The 24000-nt window shown below is 36.7% G+C and overlaps 2 protein-coding genes across 2 annotated transcripts in view; one reads left to right on the top strand and one right to left on the bottom strand.

The window, feature by feature from the left end:
* The window catches only part of rtknb (rhotekin b), a 41595-nt gene extending 32012 nt beyond the window's left edge, over positions 1-9583 (top strand). Inside the window, exon 13 of the mRNA XM_056258336.1 lies at positions 9295-9583. Coding sequence (XP_056114311.1) covers positions 9295-9301 — 7 coding nt within the window. The 3' untranslated portion in view covers positions 9302-9583. The remainder of the gene's footprint in view (positions 1-9294) is intronic.
* Positions 9584-12561: 2978 nt separating this feature from the next.
* arid6 (AT-rich interaction domain 6) lies at positions 12562-17160 on the bottom strand. Its single transcript, XM_056258335.1, has 6 exons — positions 16975-17160; positions 15159-15309; positions 14996-15048; positions 14663-14760; positions 14212-14380; positions 12562-14094 (listed from the first exon to the last, which is right to left on the bottom strand). Exons 2-6 carry the CDS (start codon positions 15301-15303, stop codon positions 12721-12723), a joined length of 1839 nt encoding a protein of 612 aa, XP_056114310.1. The 5' UTR covers positions 15304-15309; positions 16975-17160; the 3' UTR covers positions 12562-12720.
* Positions 17161-24000: the final 6840 nt, after the last annotated feature.

The following is a 24000-nucleotide window of genomic DNA, read 5'->3' as shown; positions in this document are numbered from 1 at the left end:
ACAATGCATGTTTAATGCCCTCATGTGCACTCTGAAGCCATGTGTGTTGAACAACATGCACAAAGGCATGTGCCAAATACCCTCAAATCAGATAAAGCATGCATTGTGCCGGTACACAGTGTACCTGTGACACCTGAACAAGTTCTTGGCATTCGTGTTAATTTTAATGCCCGGGAGTGGCTTCCCTAGCTGCCAGGGATGTGTAATTAATCGTAACCGATAACAAGATAATCAGGGTCAAACAATTATTTGTGTTCTGCTGCATTATGTTCTGCACACCTTCCTTTCCTTCACATCAGTGCGCTTTCGTTCCTCCCTAAAAGCCTGAACTTTTCAAACATCCAAATCAGCCAAATAAGTGAGTGTTGTGAAATGCAGTCTTTTGTTGCTAAACCTGAGGAAGTGTTTGAAATTAAACCGTGTTAATTAAAGAACATTAAGCCGCAAAAGAGACACTGGTCACCAGGTGGCTTTCTGTGTGCGCACCGAGACGGAGCCGAACGCTGATATGCAAAGTATTAGGATACATGCCTAAACGGTCTAATAGCCAACACACAAAAAGTCAAAGTGCCGTTTTGGGTTTTGTCTTAAAGGAGCAATGTGTAAAAACTTTGAGTATCAATTAACAGAAATGCTATATAACATCCATAGCTATGTTATCAGTGGTGTATAAAGAACTTACTTAATAAACCTTAATAAAATTCTTCTTCCTCGCTGTATTATGGGTTTGCTATGTGGGGAGAAATGTGCTGGTTACAATTATTATATTATATATTAAGACTCTTGATACTCACCTGACTATGGCTTTGTAAACTTTGTCCATGATGTGGTTTATAATGGACTGTGGTACAGAAACAGTGACAATGTTTCACACTCTTGGCTTACTCTGGCTATTCTCTGCTGTCACAGACGACGATATGTTTGTCCCGTTTTAGCCACCGTAGCTTCTTCGAAAGGGAGGGGTGAGCAGTGGACTGAGCCCTTAGTGCAACTCGCAACCGAACTGCTAGATGTCGCTAAAAAATACACACTGCACCTTTAAGTGAACATGCACAGTTTATTTTATTTATACGTTTATTTATATAGGGACAGTACAAAAAAACATGATTCCAGTCGAAAACTGGAAAATATGTTTTGAACATCGAGAGTATAGCATAAGCTAATTTGCGTCTCGGGTCCCTAGAAAGTTTTTTTTTTTTTTTAAATACAAATAAATTCAAAACTATCATCAACTAATCATAGAAATAAGCTAAAACAGCTTGTCATTTATACACATACAAATACAAACCTAAATGACTTTAAGGATGCTTCCAACCCTGGTATGAATACCGTAACTAATTAAAACAAACATTTATTACATTTATTACGTGCAGTTCTGGTTTATTTTAAACCACCGCTTTCCCTTCAATGTAAAATACTTTATTTCACGTACTGCTTTAAACTCATTTGGCAACATGTTCCAGAGTTGGTAGCCCTTTACAGAAAAGGCTCTTTGCCCTTGTGTAGTTCTACGGAAATCAATCCTACAATTCCCACCTGCTGTTCTCCTAGTGATACTACTTGTATCATCCTGTCTCTTTAGAAAGAAAGTTAAGAAAGAAAACACGCGTGTAACAGTATATTGTATTTTGACATTCGGTCTTAAAGTGACAACAGCCTAATAAACCTGCTGATAATCAAACAATAAAAGACAAAGGAAAATCCTTCACTCATCTTGACTAAATAAATGAAGTAGCTTTAATAAGGTTTAGTCAGTATTTAATTATACAGTAAGAAAATGCAGTGTTATTTTACATTTGATTTATTCAGGCTATTACTTATCTGAACACCACTGTTAGTACATCTTCCTGAAAAAATAATACACTATTTAATGTATTTTTGTTCAGTTAAATGTATTTGTCTGTTTTGTTTGTAATTAGTTTCTTTGTTCTTATTGTATTGCTGACTGTTTACTTGTCTTCTGTTTTGAGGACTTACTTTCAATTAACTTAGTAGTAGCTTTTGACGAAGTATCGATCGATAACTGTGACATTTCACTGATATTTCAAATTTGTCATACCTTGAAATAAGACTGATCATATCGCCCACCAATAATCATGTAAAATAATCGTGATTTCAATATTGACCAAAATAATCGTGATTTTATGCCATAATCGAGCAATTATGCAGTATAACACGTTTAGACATGATTAATCTATACAACTATCAAAGTGTGGGTGTGGTGTCACTGTCACACATGCCAAACTCTGATTCACTCTCATCGATATATACATCGTGATGAGTGATGATTTATGGGTTTAAATATCCTCATACTTGATGGGGCAGCTGACAACAAACAAGTCTGTCTTAGACTACAGTACAAGTGAGCTTTGTTAGGATGTGTTTTACTAAAGCACATATACACTGTATTGCGTGTGTGTATATACACTCACCTAAAGGATTATTAGGAACACCTGTTCAATTTCTCATTAATGCAATTATCTAATCAACCAATCACATGGCAATTGCTTCAATGCATTTAGGGGTGTGGTCCTGGTCAAGACAATCTCCTGAACTCCAAACTGAATGTCAGAATGGGAAAGAAAGGTGATTTAAGCAATTTTGAGCAGTATTTCACAATCTGCTCAGTTACTGGGATTTTCACGCACAACCATTTCTAGGGTTTACAAAGAATGGTGTGAAAAAGGAAAAACATCCAGTATGCAGCAGTCCTGTGGGCGAAAATGCCTTGTTGATGCTAGAGGTCAGAGGAGAATGGGCCGACTGATTCAAGCTGATAGAAGAGCAACTTTGACTGAAATAACCACTCGTTACAACCGAGGTATGCAGCAAAGCATTTGTGAAGCCACAACACGCACAACCTTGAGGCGGATGGGCTACAACAGCAGAAGACCCCACCGGGTACCACTCATCTCCACTACAAATAGGAAAAAGAGGCTACAATTTGCAAGAGCTCACCAAAATTGGACAGTTGAAGACTGGAAAAATGTTGCCTGGTCTGATGAGTCTCGATGGTAGAGTCAGAATTTGGCGTAAACAGAATGAGAACATGGATCCAATCATGCCTTGTTACCACTGTGCAGGCTGGTGGTGGTGGTGTAATGGTGTGGGGGATGTTTTCTTGGCACACTTTAGGCCCCTTAGTGCCAATTGGGCATCGTTTAAATGCCACGGCCTACCTAAGCATTGTTTCTGACCATGTCCATCCCTTTATGGCCACCATGTACCCATCCTCTGATGGCTACTTCCAGCAAGATAATGCACCATGTCACAAAGCTCGAATCATTTCAAATTGGTTTCTTGAACATGACAATGAGTTCACTGTACTAAAATGGCCCCCACAGTCACCAGATCTCAACCCAATAGAGCATCTTGGGATGTGATGGAACGGGAGCTTCGTGCCCTGCATGTGCATCCCACAAATCTCCATCAACTGCAAGATGCTATCCTATCAATATGGGCCAACATTTCTAAAGAATGCTTTCAGCACCTTGTTGAATCAATGCCACGTAGAATTAAGGCAGTTCTGAAGGCGAAAGGGGGTCAAACACAGTATTAGTATGGTGTTCCTTCCTAATAATCCTTTAGGTGAGTGTGTATATATATATATACATATATATATATAAACCCTATAAAAAGGGTGTTCATTGGCATGTTTTTTTTTTTGTCAATTTGGAAGGATTTTTTTATATATATAATAAAATGTATTATCATTTTATTAGTTTTTGTTACTGGAGAATTGAAGCATAAAATGACTAAGCAAAATGACTTAGTATATCAAATATTTTTGGAAACATTTATTTTATTTTAATTTTAATGCCCCTTTTGTATAGTATGAGTGTGGTGGGGTGTTTATTGTGGGATGTTTATTGTAAAAAAATCTTTTTTAAATTACATGATTTTATTGCTGTTACGATGCAGAGCAGGAAGCAAGAAGCAGGATCCAAGTGCAGCAGTGTTTTTATTAAATAAACTAGACTCAGACTTCGAAACAGAACAAAGGACATGCAACCTAACAACATCAATAACCCACAATGACTGAACTAAAACCCAGGGCTTATGCCGCGTTCCAGGCAACCTGTAACCCGTGTTTTTCCAACTCGTAACTGGGAGTACATCGTTCCAGGCAACCTGTAACCCGTGTTTTTTCAACCTTATACCGGTGAAAGTGCACTGGAACGGCAGTCAAACCCGTGACTTCCCACCCGTGAATTCGTACTAGATCGATTACTCCCAGTTTCGAGTTGAAAAAACACGGGTTACAGGTTGCCTGGAACGCAGCATAAAATACACAGACAACCAAGCTAAACAAGATAACAAGGGGGCGTGGTTAATAAGAAACACCTGGGAAGACTAATCAACATAACGGGAGACAGCTAAACATGAAAAGACAGGGGAACACATGACAGACAAGAACAAGACACAAAACCCACACTGTGACATAGCCGCTGCCGTCCAGCACAGAGCCTTCGCCGCTGGTCCCGTCCAGCACAGAGCCGCTCCACGTCAGCCCTGCCGAGCCTGCTCTCCACGTCAGCCCGATCCAGAGACTGTTCACGTCACGTCCGCCGATCCATGAGATTAATGATGGGTATTAAAGGGTTAGCTCTGTTATGCCATTTCAAACCTGTATGACTTTCTTCTGTGGAACATAAACAAAGATAATTTGAGAAACGCCTCAGTATTTTTAGTCATAGTCAAAATAGTTTGGTTACCAACATTCAAAATATATTATTTTATGTTCCGCAAAACAAAGAAAGTCATAAATAAGTTGCAGTCTTGCCATGTGCCTGTTCACTCATGTCAAACGATTGACAACAATTCTTTCTTAAGGTTAGACAGAGAAGATGGATGCAAGTACCAGCTGCATCTGTATTGAATAAATGTGCCAGTGCAGATGTGTGACATTCCAGTGGCCACCTCCTGCTCTATGTTTTAATTACTATGTGCAACGTATGGGTGTTTCTGCTTGTGTGTGGGCTGCTGCTTTACACGTCTACACACGTGTGTTTTCATTTCCCCGAAAAACCTGAGTCAGTGTCGCTGGGGACTTTTATGTACTATAGCATGAGGAAGTTATGGATAAATCAAACCTGACCCTGGTTTGTTGATCCTCATGTTGGGCATTCCTGATCTGATTACGAAACTGTTATGACTGTTTCTAAGCTGCGACAAAGCACATTTATGTCAGTTTGTGTTTTTATTTTTGTGTTACTGTGTACACTACCATTCAAAAGTTCGGGGTCAGTAAGATTTTAAGATTAACTTGATCGGAAGTGACAGTAAAGACATTTAAAATGGTATAAAATATTTTCTATTCATCAAAAAATCCTGAAAAAAGACGTATCACGGTTTTCACAAAAATACAAATTTAAATAATAAACTATTATATTATAAAGATATATTAGTAATATTAGAATTGTTTCTTAAGCATGAAATCAGCGTATTAGAATGATTCCTGAAGGATCATGTGAGGAATATATTAAATTCATGGCAATCACAGGAATAAAATACCTTGAAGATATATTACATTTATATTAATAATATATATATATTTATATATTATATTTTAAATTGCAATCTTATTTAACAATTTTACAGTTTTTACTGTATTTTGTTTAAATAAATGCATCCTTGGTGTGCACATTTTTAGAGAGGTCTTTAAAAAACGTAAACAAAACGTACTCATCCCAAACTTCCTCTTTCATGCAATAACAGATCTTTTTTTTGTCAATTGCACGCTATAGTTTTTTTAAATAAGTAAATTAAAGGATTTTTTTTTTACACATTTAAGTATTTTCTTAATTCTAAGTATTCATTATGTATTTTCTTAAATACAGTTAACTCACTTGTGAATGTTCAACTTTGACAAGGTTTGCAGTTGTACCACAAGTGAACTGTTATAGCTACAACCAGTAAGTCACTAATTATAATAATATTATCTTAAGTGATGCAAGTCTCACTTACATAAATTTGTAATGTGGCCTGTAAATGGTTTAAGGCCACATGAATCGAACATGCAGCCCATTTTACTTCATTAAAGGTGCTCTAAGCGATGTCACACGTTTTTTAGGCCAAAAATTTTTTTGTCACATACAGCAAACATCTCCTCAATATCCGCTGGCTGCCTGTCCCCTGAACACACTGTAAAGAAACGCGATCTCTGTAGACAGCCCAGGCTCCACAAACAGCAACAAAAACAAACTGCGGCGACCCGCTCCACGAAACATAACAAACTGTTCCAGCCAATGACCGACAAGAAGGGTTTGGGGGTGTGGTTTGGGGGGTTAGTGTGCAGATGAGGAGGAGGGAGGGTCTAGCTAGCCTCCGTTTTGTTTGACAATAGTTCGAACGTCAACAAGAAGTGACGTCACCCAGGATCGCTTAGAGAACCTTTAAAGCTGCTGTAGGTAACTTTTGAAAAAATGTATTTGCTAAAACTGTCATTATGTCCTGACAGTAGAATATGAGACAGATAATCTGTGTAAAAATCAAGCTCCTCTGGCTCCTCCCAGTGGTCCTATTGCCATTTGCAAGAAATACACGCTCCCGGTCAGAAACAACCAATCAGAGCCAGGAGGAATGTCTTAGCAGTGTCAATCACGCTTGTGTACACGCTGATCACACCCCTCTCTTGCACAGCGCGAGCCGTCGTTCAAACTCAAGATTGCCGGCGTGCTGTAGCTGTGCTTATGACGGAGAAACAACCTAAACTGCCAATTCTCGAGTGACACCTGCTCATAAAACAGAGGTAAAAGGAAAAAGACTGATGACGATAAACAAGCGAAAAAGAAAGAATTACACAGAGCCCATTGACTCGGTGTCAAAACTCTAGCCGCATAACATGTAGATAAAATGTCACGCACTCTGCTAAGCAACAATTGAAACCTGCTAATTCACTGGCTTGTCATGTTGCTGAAATAATGTACTAGCACACCTTATCTAGCATTATATATCGCTAGAATAATTACTTACATACTGTAACGTTAGTTACCGTTATATTAACGTTATCTTACTAGCTATTTATAACTTATAGAAAGAGTGCAACGTTATAAAGTTACATGTAGGCTATTGGAAAATACATAATGATTTGAGGACCAAGTTTGTAGTCAAAGTATGGGCAGGCCATAGTCAATGTAAAGCATATTATTGCTGTTTAGTCCCTATTAGTGAATGTGCCATATAACTTTTTATCCGCCGTCATCGGTGGCCCTGTTTACTAGCCTGCGCGTTCACGACAGGCTCCGCTGTGGAGGACGAGCTGTGGAGGGAGGGCTGTAGCACAGCAGAGAGCAAGGGGGTGGGACCTGTAAGTTGTGCTTGTTCAAATTTTCAGGCTAAGTCAACGTTTCCTAAAAATTCCCTACTGCAGCTTTAATGTGATGCTTTGCCAAGTGAAAGGATATTCAACAAGAAAAAATGTAGGCTGGGACTTTATTTTATACACCAAGATTTGAATGGATCAAATGTGAGTCTACTATGAAAAAAAGGCTAAATAGCTTTGTTGTTGTTCAACATTCACACTCTTACGTTAAGTTAAAACATCACACTCTTACTTGATCTGGACAAGTGTGTGATTTTCATGCGATTTGGGCTATTTTCAGTTTACATTATAAATGCTAAATATAACATTTTAACATCATTATGAGACTAAAATCCACATTAGATCGCAATCGGAAAGTAATACAAACATTTGATGGTTGTTTAAAGTGAGTTTTGAGTGAAAGTGTAATAATCTTTTAAATTGTCTAATGTAGATTGATGCTAATTGTAGCTCTAATGCATCTGTTGCGCCAGGAGCTATATTCTATTATTTCACAATCTATTTTGTTAAAAGAATTCACATAAAGTCCCAAAAATACTTTTTGGTTTTTATTTCTAGAAAGACTTAGGTGGATAAGGTGGATTAATGTATTGTGGGATGAATGTGGTTTTGATGGGAAACCCAGAATAAAGGCTAATAATGGCTGAATACAAACAAAAGATTAACGATAAAAGAAAAATGAAGATACCGGTAGAGGTGTGAAAGGTTCGTTGAGTGAGAACAACTGAGCAAGAATGGAGAGACGTTAGACAATAGATTGCAACTGGGTGTTTAAAAGGTCAATAAATATTTCATTAGCATCTTATCAGCCTTCTCTAAAAACTCACGACATAATTTTATGAAATTATTCACCGAATACATTGTTTTAGAGATATCAATCCTCAGATTTGAAATTAAGCATGACCACACTTTTGGCTTGAGCTTAATTTCAGAGCAAGATTACAAAAAAACCCAAAACATTTTATGTCTTTAGAATAAGTTAAGCTGAAAAATCATCCACAACATCAGGGACTTAAAAAGTAAAAAGTAAACAAGGTCCATTTTGATTTCATGTTGACTTCAAGTGTAAGTGCCAAGTTCAAAAGCTGTTAATCGGCTAATTTAACATATATATATATAACAAAAATATATTGGTCGACCTCTATCAGAGAATTTAATTTACTCAATTAGTTTTCACTATGAAAGATTTTGGGACCCTATGCGAGAAAATGAACCCAAGTATATCGTTATTGTGAATTATTCTGGCCACGATGATCGTGTAGGGAAAAAATCTGAAAAACTGACAAGCCATCTCTCACAATTCCGCCCGAAAACACTCCCATAAATACACAATGCCAGCGTGCCCGAGTGAATTGCAGAGGTTATGAAGAAGTAGTAAATATTGACTCTTGGCATACATTGAAAGCTTTTGCCAATAAAAGCCTTGAAATGCTTTTAATGAAATGCTTATCATTGTTTCCCAGTGTACCATAGAAAGGTGTGACAAAATCATTTACAAATACTGAAGCAGCAAACTTTAAATTGCGATTGCAATTCATACTCCAGTGACTTTATCTGTGGTTTAATTATGAGTCATTATCAGAGCACACTTAATTTTTTAAGTTATATTTTAAGACATATTATGGATTAAATGTATTCACAAACACTAACATACACGTTGGAGCCATAGTCCTGTGGGCACCGCTCAGACACATTTGCCTGAGACAGTCAGGCAACCCAAGTTTGAGTCCCGCCTCATGGTCCTATCCCGATCCTGTGCCCCTCACTCCTCCCCTATGCCTTCCTGTCTCCTCAATCTAATAAACGCAAAAATGCCCCCAAAACATAATTAAGAAAAACAAACATGCATGTACACGATTTATTTCTCACAGAGTGACTTTTCCGGTTTTATTGTGTGCCAGACCACACAATATCTTCAATATAATTAATTTGTTTATTCACACTCCTCTCTCTCTGCTTCTTTGTTTCAGTTACTGAAAGGATGGAACAGGAATAAAGGAAAAACCTGTTTTGTGCACAGCTCAACACACCCCAATACAGCAGAGGCCATACAAATCGTGCAGATTTTATTTTGTTGAAATTTTATAGGCCTGTTTATTTGTCCAAATTCAAAATGCACACATAAGTTCTTCATAACCAGATACCTTATTGGCTTAAAACTGTTTGTCATGATCACAGAATTAACCCTAATATTAGATGACTGTACTTTATCCCACTAGTTATTTCGCGACTTACAAAAATCAATGAATCAATCAATCAATGAATTTATCAAGATCAATCAATCAATCAATTAGTTATTTAATTAATTTACTTTGATGTTTGATTTGAAATTATTATTGTGGAGTGTTACAACAGACAATAAACTTGCACAGCTACATAGGAAATTGTAAGAAAAAAAAGAAAAAAAGAAGTTGCTGTATAATCATTTAAAGTAGGGTTATGTTATAAAAGCTTTTTTTCTGTAGTTATTTCTCAGTTTTAAATTGTTAAGGTGAAAAACATACTGTGCATGTACTGCATCATATTTTTTAGTGCAAATTTCTTAAAGAGCCAGACCATTACTGAGCACTGTTTGATTCTACAGCCCTTATTGGTCATTTAACTTTCCATTTCATGGTTTGCTGGATTAAAATCACTCACCATCCTGTAGAATTAGCTGAAAACAGTTTTAATTGCTACAAGCTATGTAAATCTTGCATGACAAGAGTTTGACAGATGAAGGTGTTTATTTTTTTTGGCGAGTAAGTAATTATTGAATCACCCAAGGCCCATTATAGGGAATTGAGCAACCAAATCTCACGTCAAACTTTTGTTTGACAGGTAGCACATTCAAAAGATCTTTATTAGGAGCATGACTTTTACTTCCTTAATGTCAAATCAACCTACCAACACGGTTTCAAATCAATATGAACGTGACCCCAACACTAAATCTTATTGGATTTGGATTTTGGATTCATCAAGATGCATAACAGGTTGTCAGTGATAGCTGGAAAGGTAGACTGTATTGACAATAGGCATGAATCTGTTGTTTCTTTATGTATATGACAATTATGGTCTCAATTCAAATTGTGTTGATAGTGCCATGATAATAAAATGAATGTTTAGAAAAACCCAACGCTTATTTGTGGCTGTGTGTTTGCATGTATTTTATTTTGCTTATGTGTGAAGGGGTATATGCGTGTATCGAGAGAGTTTATGATATTCTAGTAGGTTCCTGTGCAACCAGTAAAACAACTTGTATACGTGATACCTAAATTCCTAGAAATTCAGAGGTACTGTATTTCAAGAGTTTCATATTCAGTACAAAAGTAATGGAGACAATCACAACACCTAATCTAAAGGGTTTAAACTAGAGTCATTCTGTTTGCTTCTTGGAAATCATTTGGACATCTCAACTGTAACATTATATTATAGTGATATTATTATCTTATTTATTCGGGAGCAAATTTTGTGTGTGATATTCAGTGTTGGGCAGTAACGCGTTACTAGTAACGCGTTACTGTAACGCAGTTACTTTTGACAGTAACTAATACTGTAACGCATTACTTTTTAAATAAAGTAACTCCGTTATCGTTACCATATGGTGCGTTGTCCGTTACTTTTTTAAATTAATTAGTTGCTGGAGCGGCTGAGAAGTGTGCGCTGTTACACAGTACGAGATCACTGAAGAGACTGCTAGCATTATACAGAGCGAGAGGACACATAAACTCACTGGCTGAGTTGTTTACGTTAACACGTGAGGCCGCGCGAGCACGGAGATTACAAGCTGCACGGAGAGCGCTGAGCACTTCAGATGCGCATTTAAAACACAGACAGCGAAACGGTATGAATACAGAACACTAAAGTACACATTGCCATATCATTATAAAGTAATATTTTGTCTAGATGCTGCATCAACAGAGAAAGAACAGAAGCTTGCCGTCGAGTCTGAGAGGAATAACATTAGTAACGGCTAACTTACCTCAAGCGATTAAAGCAATGTGACCAAAACACACGCAGACCTGACCCAGATGTTTTATGTCGCAATTGTTACCATCTATTTGCATTAGTTTATATCCAGCTGGTCACTGTTATGCATTCATTAGCCGGCGAAGTTGTATTTTTAAAGCTGACGTGATTGCAATGCTTACATTGATATGTTCATGCAGCGACATCAAGTTTCCTAATCAAGTGTTCTAAAATTTAAGCAAATAAAGTGAAAGACTATACATGTAATATATAGGTCTACATTTATGTAATTTTAATGCTCTGGCCTTTGCAGATATTTAAATATGGCCATCTTCTATAAACTTGAATCATATAAAATGGTAACACTTTACAATGAGATTACAATTTTAGCATTAAATATGGTTAATAAATGTTGTAGAAGTATCATTCATTGTTAGTTTTTTAATTTCAACATTTACTTAATACATTTGAAATTGAGTTTAAATTGTTATTGTATCTGTTATTACCTTAGTTAATTAGCCTACTATGAACTAACAAGAATGATCAAGGTACAATTGTATTGCTCAAATATTCATTCATGCAGTAAAAACGTATTACTGTCAGCTGCATGAACATATCAATGTTGAGAAAGCAAACACATCACTAGCTTTACACATGCTTGTTTTGTTATTTATTTCAGAAATCCTTGTGATATATTCAGTTTGTGCTGGTCTGACTTAAATAAAATAGTGTTTAAAAATTACTTTCTGTTTAAGTCAGTTTTGTGTTTGTATAGACCATAACGCATAAAAGGGCATTAATGGGAACATTAAAGAACTTTCTTTAAAAAAGTAACTAAAAAGTTACTTTTCACAGTAACGCATTACTTTTTGGTGCAAGTAATCAACAAAGTAATTGAGTTACTTTTTGAATGAAGTAACTAGTAACTGTAACTAGTTACTATTTCTTAGTAACTAGCACAACACTGGTGATATTGTACTGTAAACATATATTTTTTTAATTATTCTAAAAAAACATTTATTTAAACTGTTTTTGACATTAAAGAAATCAAGAATTGCAAAATAAAATGACAAAAACAAATGATCAGGGTTATATATAAATTTTAAAAAATAAAATATAAAAAATATTTTCAAAACAGTTCTATGCTTTGCTGCCAAAGTATCGGTGCTTCTTCATAAAGACTTGCTAAAAAGTTTTTAAAAATACAGCTTTGCTTATTTGAACAGTCTTATAAATCAAGGGTATTTACAGACTTAAGACCCAGAGCTGACTCTTTTCATGTTTATATACATTTTATACAAAAGGTTTAATCACTGAAAAACATCCGTCAAGTCCATCCTCAACATTTCTCTTTTCAGTTCATCTTTTCAGAAATCCTAGAGTTATGCAACGCAAGAGTCTGATTTGGCAAGATTAAGACATTGGCCTAGGTGAAAAACGGCAAATTCTTAAAATGTCTGCCCCCTTTCCAGTCTATAGGGCAGGTTTGCCAGAAGGAATTTGAGGTGGTCTGATGTCAAAGCTGGTGAAGTCAAGATATCCTTTGTCGCAATGTGAGATGTTGCCATCACTTTCTCTGGCTTTCTTCCAGGTTTCATGGTCAAAGAGAGTGGAGTGTCTTCACTGTAACTGCGGGGTCTGGGGTTCATGCTTTCATGGTTGTATGTCATAGGAACTTGTGCCTGTTTAGGTTGAGAGGGCTTGTGTATATCCCTGTCCATAGAGTGCTTGAGAGAGTTGTTTACATAATAAGAGCTCATCATCTGGACCTTTGATTCTGCTGAGATGCCATTGCCGCAGAGGAGTTGGTGCTTCTTTATACCGTTATCTTGAGGGATAGTATCAGAAAGGTTTCTAAAAGGGCTCTTCAGTCTCAAATTGGTTGGCTCCTCGCATGTGGTGGGACTCTCGGATGTATCTGAGCGTGATCGCATGTATAACTTGTGCTCAGGTTGTGCTTCAGCTTTGGTTGGGCATTGAGAAACAGGTCCGTTTCCCGTTAATGCCTGGTTGGAAACCAGTCCTCTCCTAATGAGCTCATTTAGAAGCTTTAGAGGAATCTGGATCTCCATTTTGCCGTTGGTATCCAGGGGTGGGTGTCCAAGGGTACTGCTTTGGTTTAAGATCCCTCCTAACTTAGGTGTTGGTGCAGCAGAAGACTCTTCCTTCAACCAGTCCGTGTATTGGTCTCGTTCCCGTGCTTTCATAGAGAACGCTTCGGAGTAGTTCACTCTACGATTGAAAAGATTCACTGAAGGAGGACTTGCTCTACGTGGGACTGGATTGGCACTGGAAGAGGATGTGAGATCAATGACCTCAGCCATCACTGGGCTCGGTCCTGCTCGGACATTCCCTGGCTCTCCTTCTCCTGAGGAAGTTTCTTCCCCTTGTTCTGCTCCTTCTTCGGTCGTCAAACCCCTTGGAGGGTAAAGAGGGGAGGCTTCGTTGAGGAACTTGGGCTTTTTAGAGGGAGGTGGGCCGAAAGATGATGGTGTGTCACTCAGTGTCTCAAGACTGTTTTCTTTCCGACTGAGGTTAAGGGGTTCCTCCAAACCGGTTGATGACTTGTACTCTTTAGCCAGGTGGCGTAGCCTATCAAGTGACTGATCGCAGACCTGAACATCCACAGAGGACGTGCCCAAGTATGAGACAGGCCTTCGGGGAAGGTCTTGAGAAGGACTGAAGCTTAGGTGGGGCCGCGTAGATTCCCGAAGAGCGATATAATTGTGTAAAGATGTACTTTCGTGTGGGAAGTATGGAGCAACATTCAAAGGCATGTTAAAAATCGGTCTCTGATGCTCCGTTAACATGTGCGGAGAGGCCTTGAGAGGAAAAATAAACGAGTAGCATTTGATTAATCCTCTCATAAAACTTTTCCATTTCTAGAATGCTGTTGTGAGAAAAAATGTTTAATATATTACGTTTTTTAGATGTCATACCTGAGGGAATGCCGGGAGGTGTCGGAAATCTGCCCGTTTGCCAGTCCTGGGGTATTCATGCTCAAAGTCGTTGAAACTGCTGGGGTGGAAGTGCTTTTGTAATCGAGGCGTCCTGAAGACAATATCGTCCCTGTATCCACTTTGGTGACACTCAAAAGGTAGAAGTAGCCTGGTTGGACAAAGAGAGGTTTGTGACTAAAATGTTTTTGAATAATTATATTATTAATAATATGTTTTTTACTATTAAAAATGTAAGCAGCTGCTGTCTAAAGGCCAATTCACACTTCACCGACAGACGCAGACCAACGGCGACAGTCACCAGATTACCGCACGTCACTTCTCAGGCATTCTATGAGTGGCAAAAGGCGTTTCAGCATGTTCAAACCTGACAAATTTTCTGTTTCCGTCTTTCGGTGCAGTGTGAATTGGCCTTAAGGTTACATGCACTTACTTTTCATAGTGTCTGCGAGTGCAGGTGGCTGCACTGGTGCTGCGTGGGTTTCCTCCAAGTATGTTGTAAACTTTCTTCCACAACTGCTGTGTAGTAACCTGGAGATCACACACACACACACACAGGACGTGTTTATTTCTTGCTGGCACATGAAAGCAATTTGAAGTATGCAATCAGTTACTTAAAATAAAAGACATAAAGGAAGATGCTGTAAGGAAGCAAAAAATAATTAAATAGCCGTTGTGGACGGAGAAAAAAAACGATAAAAAAATTCTCAAGAAATTCTTATAAAAGTCCAAGATGAAGTTGTCTTCAATGTAAATATCTGTTTACCTGTTGATAGCCTCCTAGCTCCTTTACTGTCTTGTACATTAGGAACATATCAACTGAAAAGGGAAAGAAAATGCAGATTTTAATACTCTGAAATAAGCTTGTTTTAGACATGCGAACTTAGACTACGTTCACTGCGCTATGTTTACTTGTCTCTCTCACTCACTTTGTTTGAAGCCGAGATGAGGTATTCTCTCAATTGGTGTGTCTCTCTGTTTCATAAAGAGGTAGAGGTCTTTGAGGAATCTCTCTTCTGTCATCTCCTCTCCCAGTTCTGAGCTCCTCTCCTGCGGGCCGTCCCGTTCCATCATGCTAACCTGGCAATACAGTATCAGCATGTTTAATATTATCCAGATACACTACCAGTGAAAAGTTTGGACACACCTTTACTTTATTATTATGCTCCACAATTTAGAATAGTATTAATGTAATCAAAGCAATGAAATCACACAAGCGTTGTCATTATGTTCTAATCCAAACTTAATTTTTAACAGTATTGAAGAAGTTTGCATGTATGCTGGACACTTGATCGCTGTTTCTTCTTCACTCTCTACTCCAAATCATCCAATCAAACAAATTCATAATAATCAAAATAATAATAAAACATAGTTTTGCAAAGATATTCTAAAGTGGACACATTTTATGTCTTCAAAGCTAGTTTGAAATATTTAAGCTTAAGCTTTACGATTGAGAGGTTTTTAATTTCATGAGAAACAAATTCAGCGTGTCCAAACTTTAGTGTATATTTAGAGACAATTTTTGTTTTATTCTACTTATATTTGACTATATTTTATTACAATAGAATTTTTTTGTTATTTTTAATGCCTTAAATTATGGTATTATAATAGGCCTGTTTGTTAAAATTTGTATTAATCAAACTTGATGAATCCCTTATTCATAACCCAATTGTCAGTCTAATTAAATTCACCAAATTATTTTTGCACAGAGTAAATGATGCAAGAACCTTCAAACTTTTTTCAACCCATCCTTAACCTGTTAACTCTGCAAAGCTCAAACAGTTAATCAGTAGTAAGATATAATCAATGTAATGTTTTTATTTGATCATTATATCAAACCTTCCACTGACCTATAAGATTTGTGTGCCCATCTCAAGTCGACAGATTAATATCTTAATCGTGACAGATCTAGAACATATAAAGCTTGACTATCTCAAGCACTCTGTGTACCATGACTTGTTACAGACAGTATCTAATCTAAACATGTGTGACGCACATGATGCTTATCTGCGCACGAGAAGAAAAGGCGGCTTGACAGCAATATTAAATCTCTTTATGTTGACACTTGTTCTCATATTTCCTTCCTCTTTGATTTTTGTTTTTTGTTTTGTCCTTATTTCTTGAGGCATGTTTGGAAAGCGTTGAAAGTTAACATGCACCACAAAAATACAGCCTTCTTTCTTGCTCATAATCTTTAATTATGATTGAATTATGATTGTCTCATGTAAAAAAACAAAAAAAACCCCTCAAAACCAGTGATGGATTTAGTAAAATTTTGATAATTGATGTGTTTGTTTCTGATCCAGCGTGATGCATAAGCTCCAAACATTGTCAGGCCTTTAAATGATGTGCATGAACAAAGCTGTGGAAGCAATTACTTAACTCAAGAAATGTGTTTGTCTTATTGACAACTCACTAATCTGACACTGACAATGACTGATACGCATTCACTCCAAGCAGATTCTTACATACTATTCATCTTTAATCATAATGTAAACAGTTTAAGACAATCAAGTGTGATTTTGTTTAGTGTATTACCAATGTATATTATCTTTTCTGAGATTTAAAAGAACCAGTACTTGCAGTAACTTGCTTTTGTCCTTACAATGAAAGTCAATGGGGTCCAAAACAAGAGAGAGAGAGAGAGAGAGAGAGAGAGAGAGAGAGAGAGAGAGAGAAAACTTGCCCTGTAGCTAAGCGACCATTCATTTTGACCCAAAATTAGCATCATCCACTTCGTCTTACCTGTATCTCTTTAGATTTTTGTCAGTGGTATGATGGATTGCTGGATAGTTCCTTAGCAGAGAGGAATGTAGAATCCAGAGAAAGTTTATCCAAGTTTTCGGCCCTTAGCAAACTAAGCGAGCGGTTTGTTTCACACAAGCGCTTAGTGATGCCTACATGCCGTTTCTCTACACCAGAATGAAATCATGGCCACTTAGCACTTCATGTCATTTCAACCGTCTTCCTGTTTGGAATGTCGGACAGGTTATTCCTGTTCTGAAGACAAATGCCAACTTAAGTATAAATATCGCTGATAATTACTCTGAGATTATTATGTTAATATATTCGTCATCAAGATCCGTTCTTCCCAGGGGAACTTTGTCATCATTTTTCTCACTAATTACTTTTTCTTTTTAACACCACATGAAACGATGTCCCCACCCCGACATTATCCAAGTTTTAATGACATTGCATTCCACAGTAATGTGCAGTTTTATATCAATAAAATTAACATTTATTCTTAGTCAGATTTACATTGAACCTTAAATTAACTTTTCTTTTTATGATAGAAATTGCCTTTTAGATGACCTTTGATCATTTTTATACATCACATATAACTGGTCTTGCTCACGTGTTGCTTTTTCATGTATGGCTCTGGACACTTTCTCATTTAAGTAACAACTTAGTCTGGTAAAATTATTTTAAAAAACAATACACAGTAAGTGTAGGCAACATTCATTTTGGAATGCATACTGAGCTCATATTTTGCTAATAGAATTAGCTTTCTTATATTTCGGAATCTCTTAACTTTTCATAGCAGACTTTGGTATCACGGCACATCTGAGCATAGTTTGAGACATTATTGAGAAATCTGGAAATTGAAAATGAAATATTTTGATTATTTTTTTTAAAGTTATGATTTTCAATGGTTTTCATTTTTGGGTGAACAACCCCATTTACGGGGTCTTTTTCTCAGAAGAAAAATGTAAGAACTGTGAGACTTACGCAAGCGTCTCCTTTTGATCTCCATTTAATCTCATTGTAGTCTGAATGAAACAATTCTTCTTATGTAATGTGTTATGGCTAGACAATACAGTTTTGTTGGACAGATAGAAGTTCTTGTGGTTTATGGCAGACTTAAACTTAGTCACTGGCCGCCGTCTAGTCCTGCGGCTTCATCTTCAGTTGGCATTTGGAATTGTTGTTCTCATGTGCAGATCATAAAAAAACACCACAAATAGAACCCGTTCTCCCCTTTCTTCCCTCCGTAATCGTAACCTGAGTGGAAAATATGTCACTATACAAATAGAAACAGAGACAGCTTGGAATGAAATTATGTCTCGACTATCGCAGCATGTTTAACTCTGTTATTTGTCAACTAGCTCTAAAAGGGCATGCTGAAAACAGTGTTAAAATGAGTCCATTCATCATGTTTTAAAGCATTCATTTGTAGTGATGCTTGTCAGACTATTAAGAGCTGAAGTGCGACGGTGTTGTTGACATGTTTTTGTCAGTAGGATAGACTACTTGTGTTGTTTTTCCACACTTATACTACCATATATTTAAGGGCATGCGCTGCAATAATACCACAATTTTCTTGTATTGATAAACTTGTTTTGTTTTCTTATTGAAATACCGGCTGCTGGAAACTCTATAAGCACATACAGTGGCTCCAGGAAGTATTTGGCTCCGTAATGCAAACTTAATAAGATATAAAGGTTTTAAATCAAAGTCTCATTTATTATGAGATACTGAGATATATAGCACACTTTTTAAGCAAAACATGTCACAGATATAAGCTTGTTATGTTTTAAATGATACAAATTTTTCAAAACGAAGACAAAATACCACAGTACATTCACTAAAATCACCTTGAGAGCAGCTGGTTAAAAGTCGGCGTTAGGTAAAAGTTCAAATTAGTACGGAGTATTGAAAAAAAAAAAAAGATCGATCGGTAACACTTTATTTAGAAGTGACGTAGTTGCACGTACTTAATAGTATTAAAGGGTTAGTTCACCCAAAAATGTAAATTCTGTCAGTAATTACTCACCCTCATGTTGTTCCAACCCCGTAAGATTTTCGTTCATCTTCGGAACACAAATGAAGATATTTTTGATTAAATCTGAGAGCTGGATCACTAGGCTGCTTAAGGGATCGAAACTGACCGGCCCAAAAGTTATGAAAGACATCGTTAATATAGTCCGAGTGACTACAGTGGCTCAACCTTAAGTTTATCAAGCGACGAGAATACTTTTTGTGCGCAAAAAAACAAACAAAAATAATGACTTTATTCAACTAATCATTTCCTTCTCTGTTCGGTCGTGATATTTCACGTAGTGATATTGCGCAAAGCTTCTAGGTTGTACATCACGCATCACACACATGACCAGCGTCGGCCAATAGTGAGCCTGCGTGTGACGTGCAACCTAGAAGCTTTGCGCAATATCACTACGTGAAATATCACGGCCCACAGCGAAGGGAATGATTAGTTGAATAAAGTCGTTATTTTTGTTTGTTTTTTTGCGCACAAAAAATATTCTCGTCGCTTGATAAACTTAAGATTGAGCCACTGTAGTCACTCGGACTATTTTAACGATGTCTTTCATAACTTTTGGGCCGGCCAGTTTCGATCCCTTAAGAAGCCTATGGAGGAGTGATTCAGCTCTCAGATTTAATCAAAAATATCTTAATTTGTGTTCCGAAGATGAAGGAAAAGTCTTACGGGGATGGAACAACATGAGGGTGAGTAATTACTGACAGAATTTTCATTTTTTGGGTGAACTAACCCTTTAACAGTAAATTATGCATAATTACGAGTAACTAAGTAACTTAGATTCCTGCTGATTGCAATGCAGCAAAACTATTTACGTTTAAGGAACATAAATGGATATAGCAAGAAACTCCCCTTGAAAATAAATAAATATGCAGAGAATTTCCTCATTTCTTTCTCAGATCCTGATTAGCAACGTGAGACAATTAAATGATTGGCAGTAAATCTTTAACCTGCTTCCTGGTAGCATCTTTTTCCAAACTCGTTTACAACAGTTTCCACATTCTGGTCCATTCCACAATTTTTTTTGGGCAGCTTACATTGATCATACGTACATGCTCAAAAACACGTGCCGTGCGTCCTTGCATAGGGACATTTACATACCGTAAATGATTTTTGCACTTTTGATGACCAATTGTGTATTTTACATGAAATAGCTCGCAATTGGGATGTATGCCAGAGGAAGCCTGTCCAGTTGTCAAGAAGGGTTTCTTATAATCTGGTGCTGCAATTAATTTTTTTGGTTGAGCCTCATTTGTGGTTGTTAGTGGCAAATGCCAGCATGCACAATCTGTTGACACTCAATCAATTTAATTTATGTTTTGTGGTTTGCAATCTGTTGAAAGCACAAAACAAAATATAGCTGCTAGCAGCGATGACGGGTCCAACCCTCGACGCCAACGCCCCCCCGGTGGTTTTAGGGGAACTGTGCAAAGTGGGCAATATGCATTTACAGCGGGTAAATATAAAAAGATATGTCAATGTCGTTTGAATATGCCACATTTACTTCAGCAGCTGGTGCCACTATGACTCCAGAACTTTAATAAAACATCATATGTCAGTTTTTATTTGTAAATGATTTGTCTGGATCAATGCATCACAAACACTTTTCAAACCCATAAAGATCATATTATACTATTTACATAATCATATTAATATTCTTGAGACATGCATATGCCACCACACCCTCATTGAACAAATAATTCAAATAATTGTCTGATAGTTTTCAGTAAATGACGTAGGTGTCCAAAGCATTTCAAATATGCTATCGAAAGGTTCTCATAATTACCAGTATCAGATTAACAGAATTGTGACAAGATCTGTTTTCAAAGCCCGAATACCAATGAATTTTAGAATGCCAGTGGTGCATTTTACACCTGCATCAACATTACAGTAGGCTACTTGTAGTGAAAGTGTCCTTGGATTCGATTTTTCTCTATAGCAATATGCACTTATTGAAAGTTGTAAAGTTTGCACTATTGCTCTGTAATCTGTTTGTTAATTGATGTGATTCAATTTTCGTATCAGTCATATGAACAGCTGACACGATGACTCAGAAAACAGATTCATTTCATGTATTCTTTGGAAAGAGAAATCCATCTAAAGTTCTAAACATACATATCAATCACATGAATTGCCTCACATAACATATTTAGACACCTTCAGTAGCAACGTAGTTCATTAAAGCAACACTATGGAACTTTTCAACCTTCATAATATATTTCCAAGTCCCTTGTGATGGTACATCGACTTACAATAGGTTAAATGACACGTCTGCCATAGCCTGACGTGGTCTGTATCGCTTTTACTCGCACTATGTAACTTCGGGTTTCGGGTAGTAACCCGAGCACAAAAAGAACTACAAAACTCGACTGCTTTACGGCATACGTCACTTCCCCCACCACTTCCTCAAATTGTCTGTGGCCATTGCAGACTTCCCAAGTCTCCCGGGAGTCTCCTGCGTCTCCCTGATCCCCGCAAATTAGTTCAAATCTGCCGGAATCTAGAGCGCTCATGCGAGACAGAACATACTGCGCGCATAACATACATAGCGCGAGCACGACAGAGAGGGAGAGAGCGAGAGACCTTACGAGTGTGCCTCACGAAAGCTAGTCAACTCGCCCCCCCCCTCCCCCCCCTGGATAAACAGCGAGCGTACGCGTGCGATAGTAGGCTGCGGTAGGCTAAATTATTTACGACAGCGGTAATGGACAATTCCGCTCCCAACCTGTAGGGCGACCGCTGAGGAAAAGTTCCTTGGTGTTGCTTTAAAAGGAAAAATTAATAATAAATACAAATATATGCTCTGAAACTATACATAACCTACACTGGAGTCCACTTGTGATTTTTTTTTGTTGAGTTCTTTCTAATGCAGTGAACTTTTTTTTTCAGTTAAAAATGATATTAACAATATAGCAATTTGAGTGAAAAGCTGAATAGAAAACATGAATTTATGATGACTTAGTAGGCTATTTGTATGTCCTTTTGCTTCAATAGAGTTCAACACCCACTTTTTCAGCTGCCAAATCCTGATGATCACATTCTCTAGCATAATTTGAAAAATACTCTTTAGGTAACGCTTTATTTTGATGGTCCACTTTAGAAAATTTTACTAACTATAAGTAACTTTGCAAGTATGTCAATGAACTCTAATTAGAGTATTAGTAGACTGTCTGCTTAATATCAGCTAACACTGCCAACTTACATCAGGGATGGCATAAACATTTTTGGGTGAACTATCCCTTTAAAACTGGTCTGAGACTTTTGAACCCTATTGTATATTAAGTGCATTTGTGGACACAGTTCTGAACATGTGCTACTTGCATACAGTATAATTGCGAGTAAATCACTGAAAGGCCTCCGGTGATTGGCTGAGAGAAACATCTATTGGTCATCTGTCTCTTCTATGATTCGTGCACAGTCCCCATGGTATCTGCTGCATGAAAGAGATGGAGAGAACCATGATCAGTTGCAAAAATAATATATGACAAGGTGGATGTTGAACCAAATGAAAAAATATGCAATGGATAAATGTTTTTTTTTTCCACAATGGATTACATTACAACACAAGCTAAAGAATAAGAAACAACACAGTTTAAATGTTTGGGTTCTGTAATATATTTGAATGTTTTTTTTAGTCTCACCAAAGCTGCATTGTTTTAATAAAAATTACAGTAAAAATGTAATATTGTGAAATATACCATAAATGTATTTCTTTTTTAATGTTTTGAATTGTCATTTATTCCTGCAAATCTGAATTTTCAGCATCATTCCTCCAGTCTTTAGTGTTACATGATCCTTCAGAAATCCTTCTATGTTAATTTGCAGCTCAAGAAACAATTTATTGTTATCAATTATCAGTTGTTCTGTCTTATATTTTTAAGGAAAATGTTTACTCTATTTGCTACATTCCGAGTTACATTTTTAGAAATGAAATTTCTTTGTATCAACACAAAGGACTGGGTGTTACACCATTTCCGATGCCTTTCCTGTCACTGACGTCTTAAAAATGTTACAATTCAAGTTCAGGGCTATAATTAGAAGACTACATTTGCATTAAGAGCATTAGTTTCCGTACATTTTTGATGTATGGCAGAAACTGCCATTAATCTTTCATCTTCTTCAGCAAGAACTGATACTAAACAAAAAATACACAACTAATTCCTGAATGTTTTTTAAGAATATATTCTTTATATCATTTGTAATTGCAATCAATTACAATTATTTTGAATTCACTATTGATTGAACACAATAGCAATGATTGACCTGTGAACTTATAAACACACAACATACAGTATATATATATGTTTTTTTATTTTAAAAAACATCTGTTATGGCAGAGCTGAATTTTCAGCATTATTACTGCAGTCTTCACATGATCCTTAAAAAATGTAGTGCCCAAGAAACAATTATTCTATTATTGCTATAGTTGAAAAGGATTGTGCTGCTTTTTTTCAGGATGCTTTGATGAACAGAAATCTTTTGAAACATAAATATTTTACTGTCATTTTTTAACATCCGGTAACACTTTAGTATGGGGAACATATTCTCTATTAACCACGACTATTGCCTCAATAAACTCCTAATTACTGCTTATTAATAGTTAATAAGGTCGTTTTTGTACACTCTAAAAATGCTGGGTTGTTTCAACCCAAATTTGGGTCAAATATGGACAAACCCAAATGTTGGGTTAAAAATGTAATTAAAAAATTTACAGTTGAAAGTGAAAGTTGAAGTTGGGTTAACATTTTAAATTACATTTTTAACCCAACATTTGGGTTTGTCCATATTTGACCCAAATTTGGGTTAAAACAACCCAGCATTGTTTAGAGTGTAGAGTTGAAGTTTAGGTATTGAGTAGGATTAAGGGATGCAGAATATGATCATGCAGAATAAGGCATTAATATGTGCTTTATAAGTACTAATAAACAGCCAATATCCTAGTAATATCTATGCTAATAATAGCGAGAATTTATTTTATGTCTATATAGTTTTTC

The sequence above is a fragment of the Rhinichthys klamathensis genome, unplaced genomic scaffold, assembly GCF_029890125.1.
Source record: "Rhinichthys klamathensis goyatoka isolate OS25496 unplaced genomic scaffold, OSU_Roscu_1.1 h1tg000150l_1, whole genome shotgun sequence".
Classification (NCBI taxonomy): domain Eukaryota; kingdom Metazoa; phylum Chordata; class Actinopteri; order Cypriniformes; family Leuciscidae; genus Rhinichthys; species Rhinichthys klamathensis.
The sequence above is the reverse complement of the archived record's forward strand: the minus strand, read 5'-3'. Positions and strand labels throughout refer to the sequence as shown.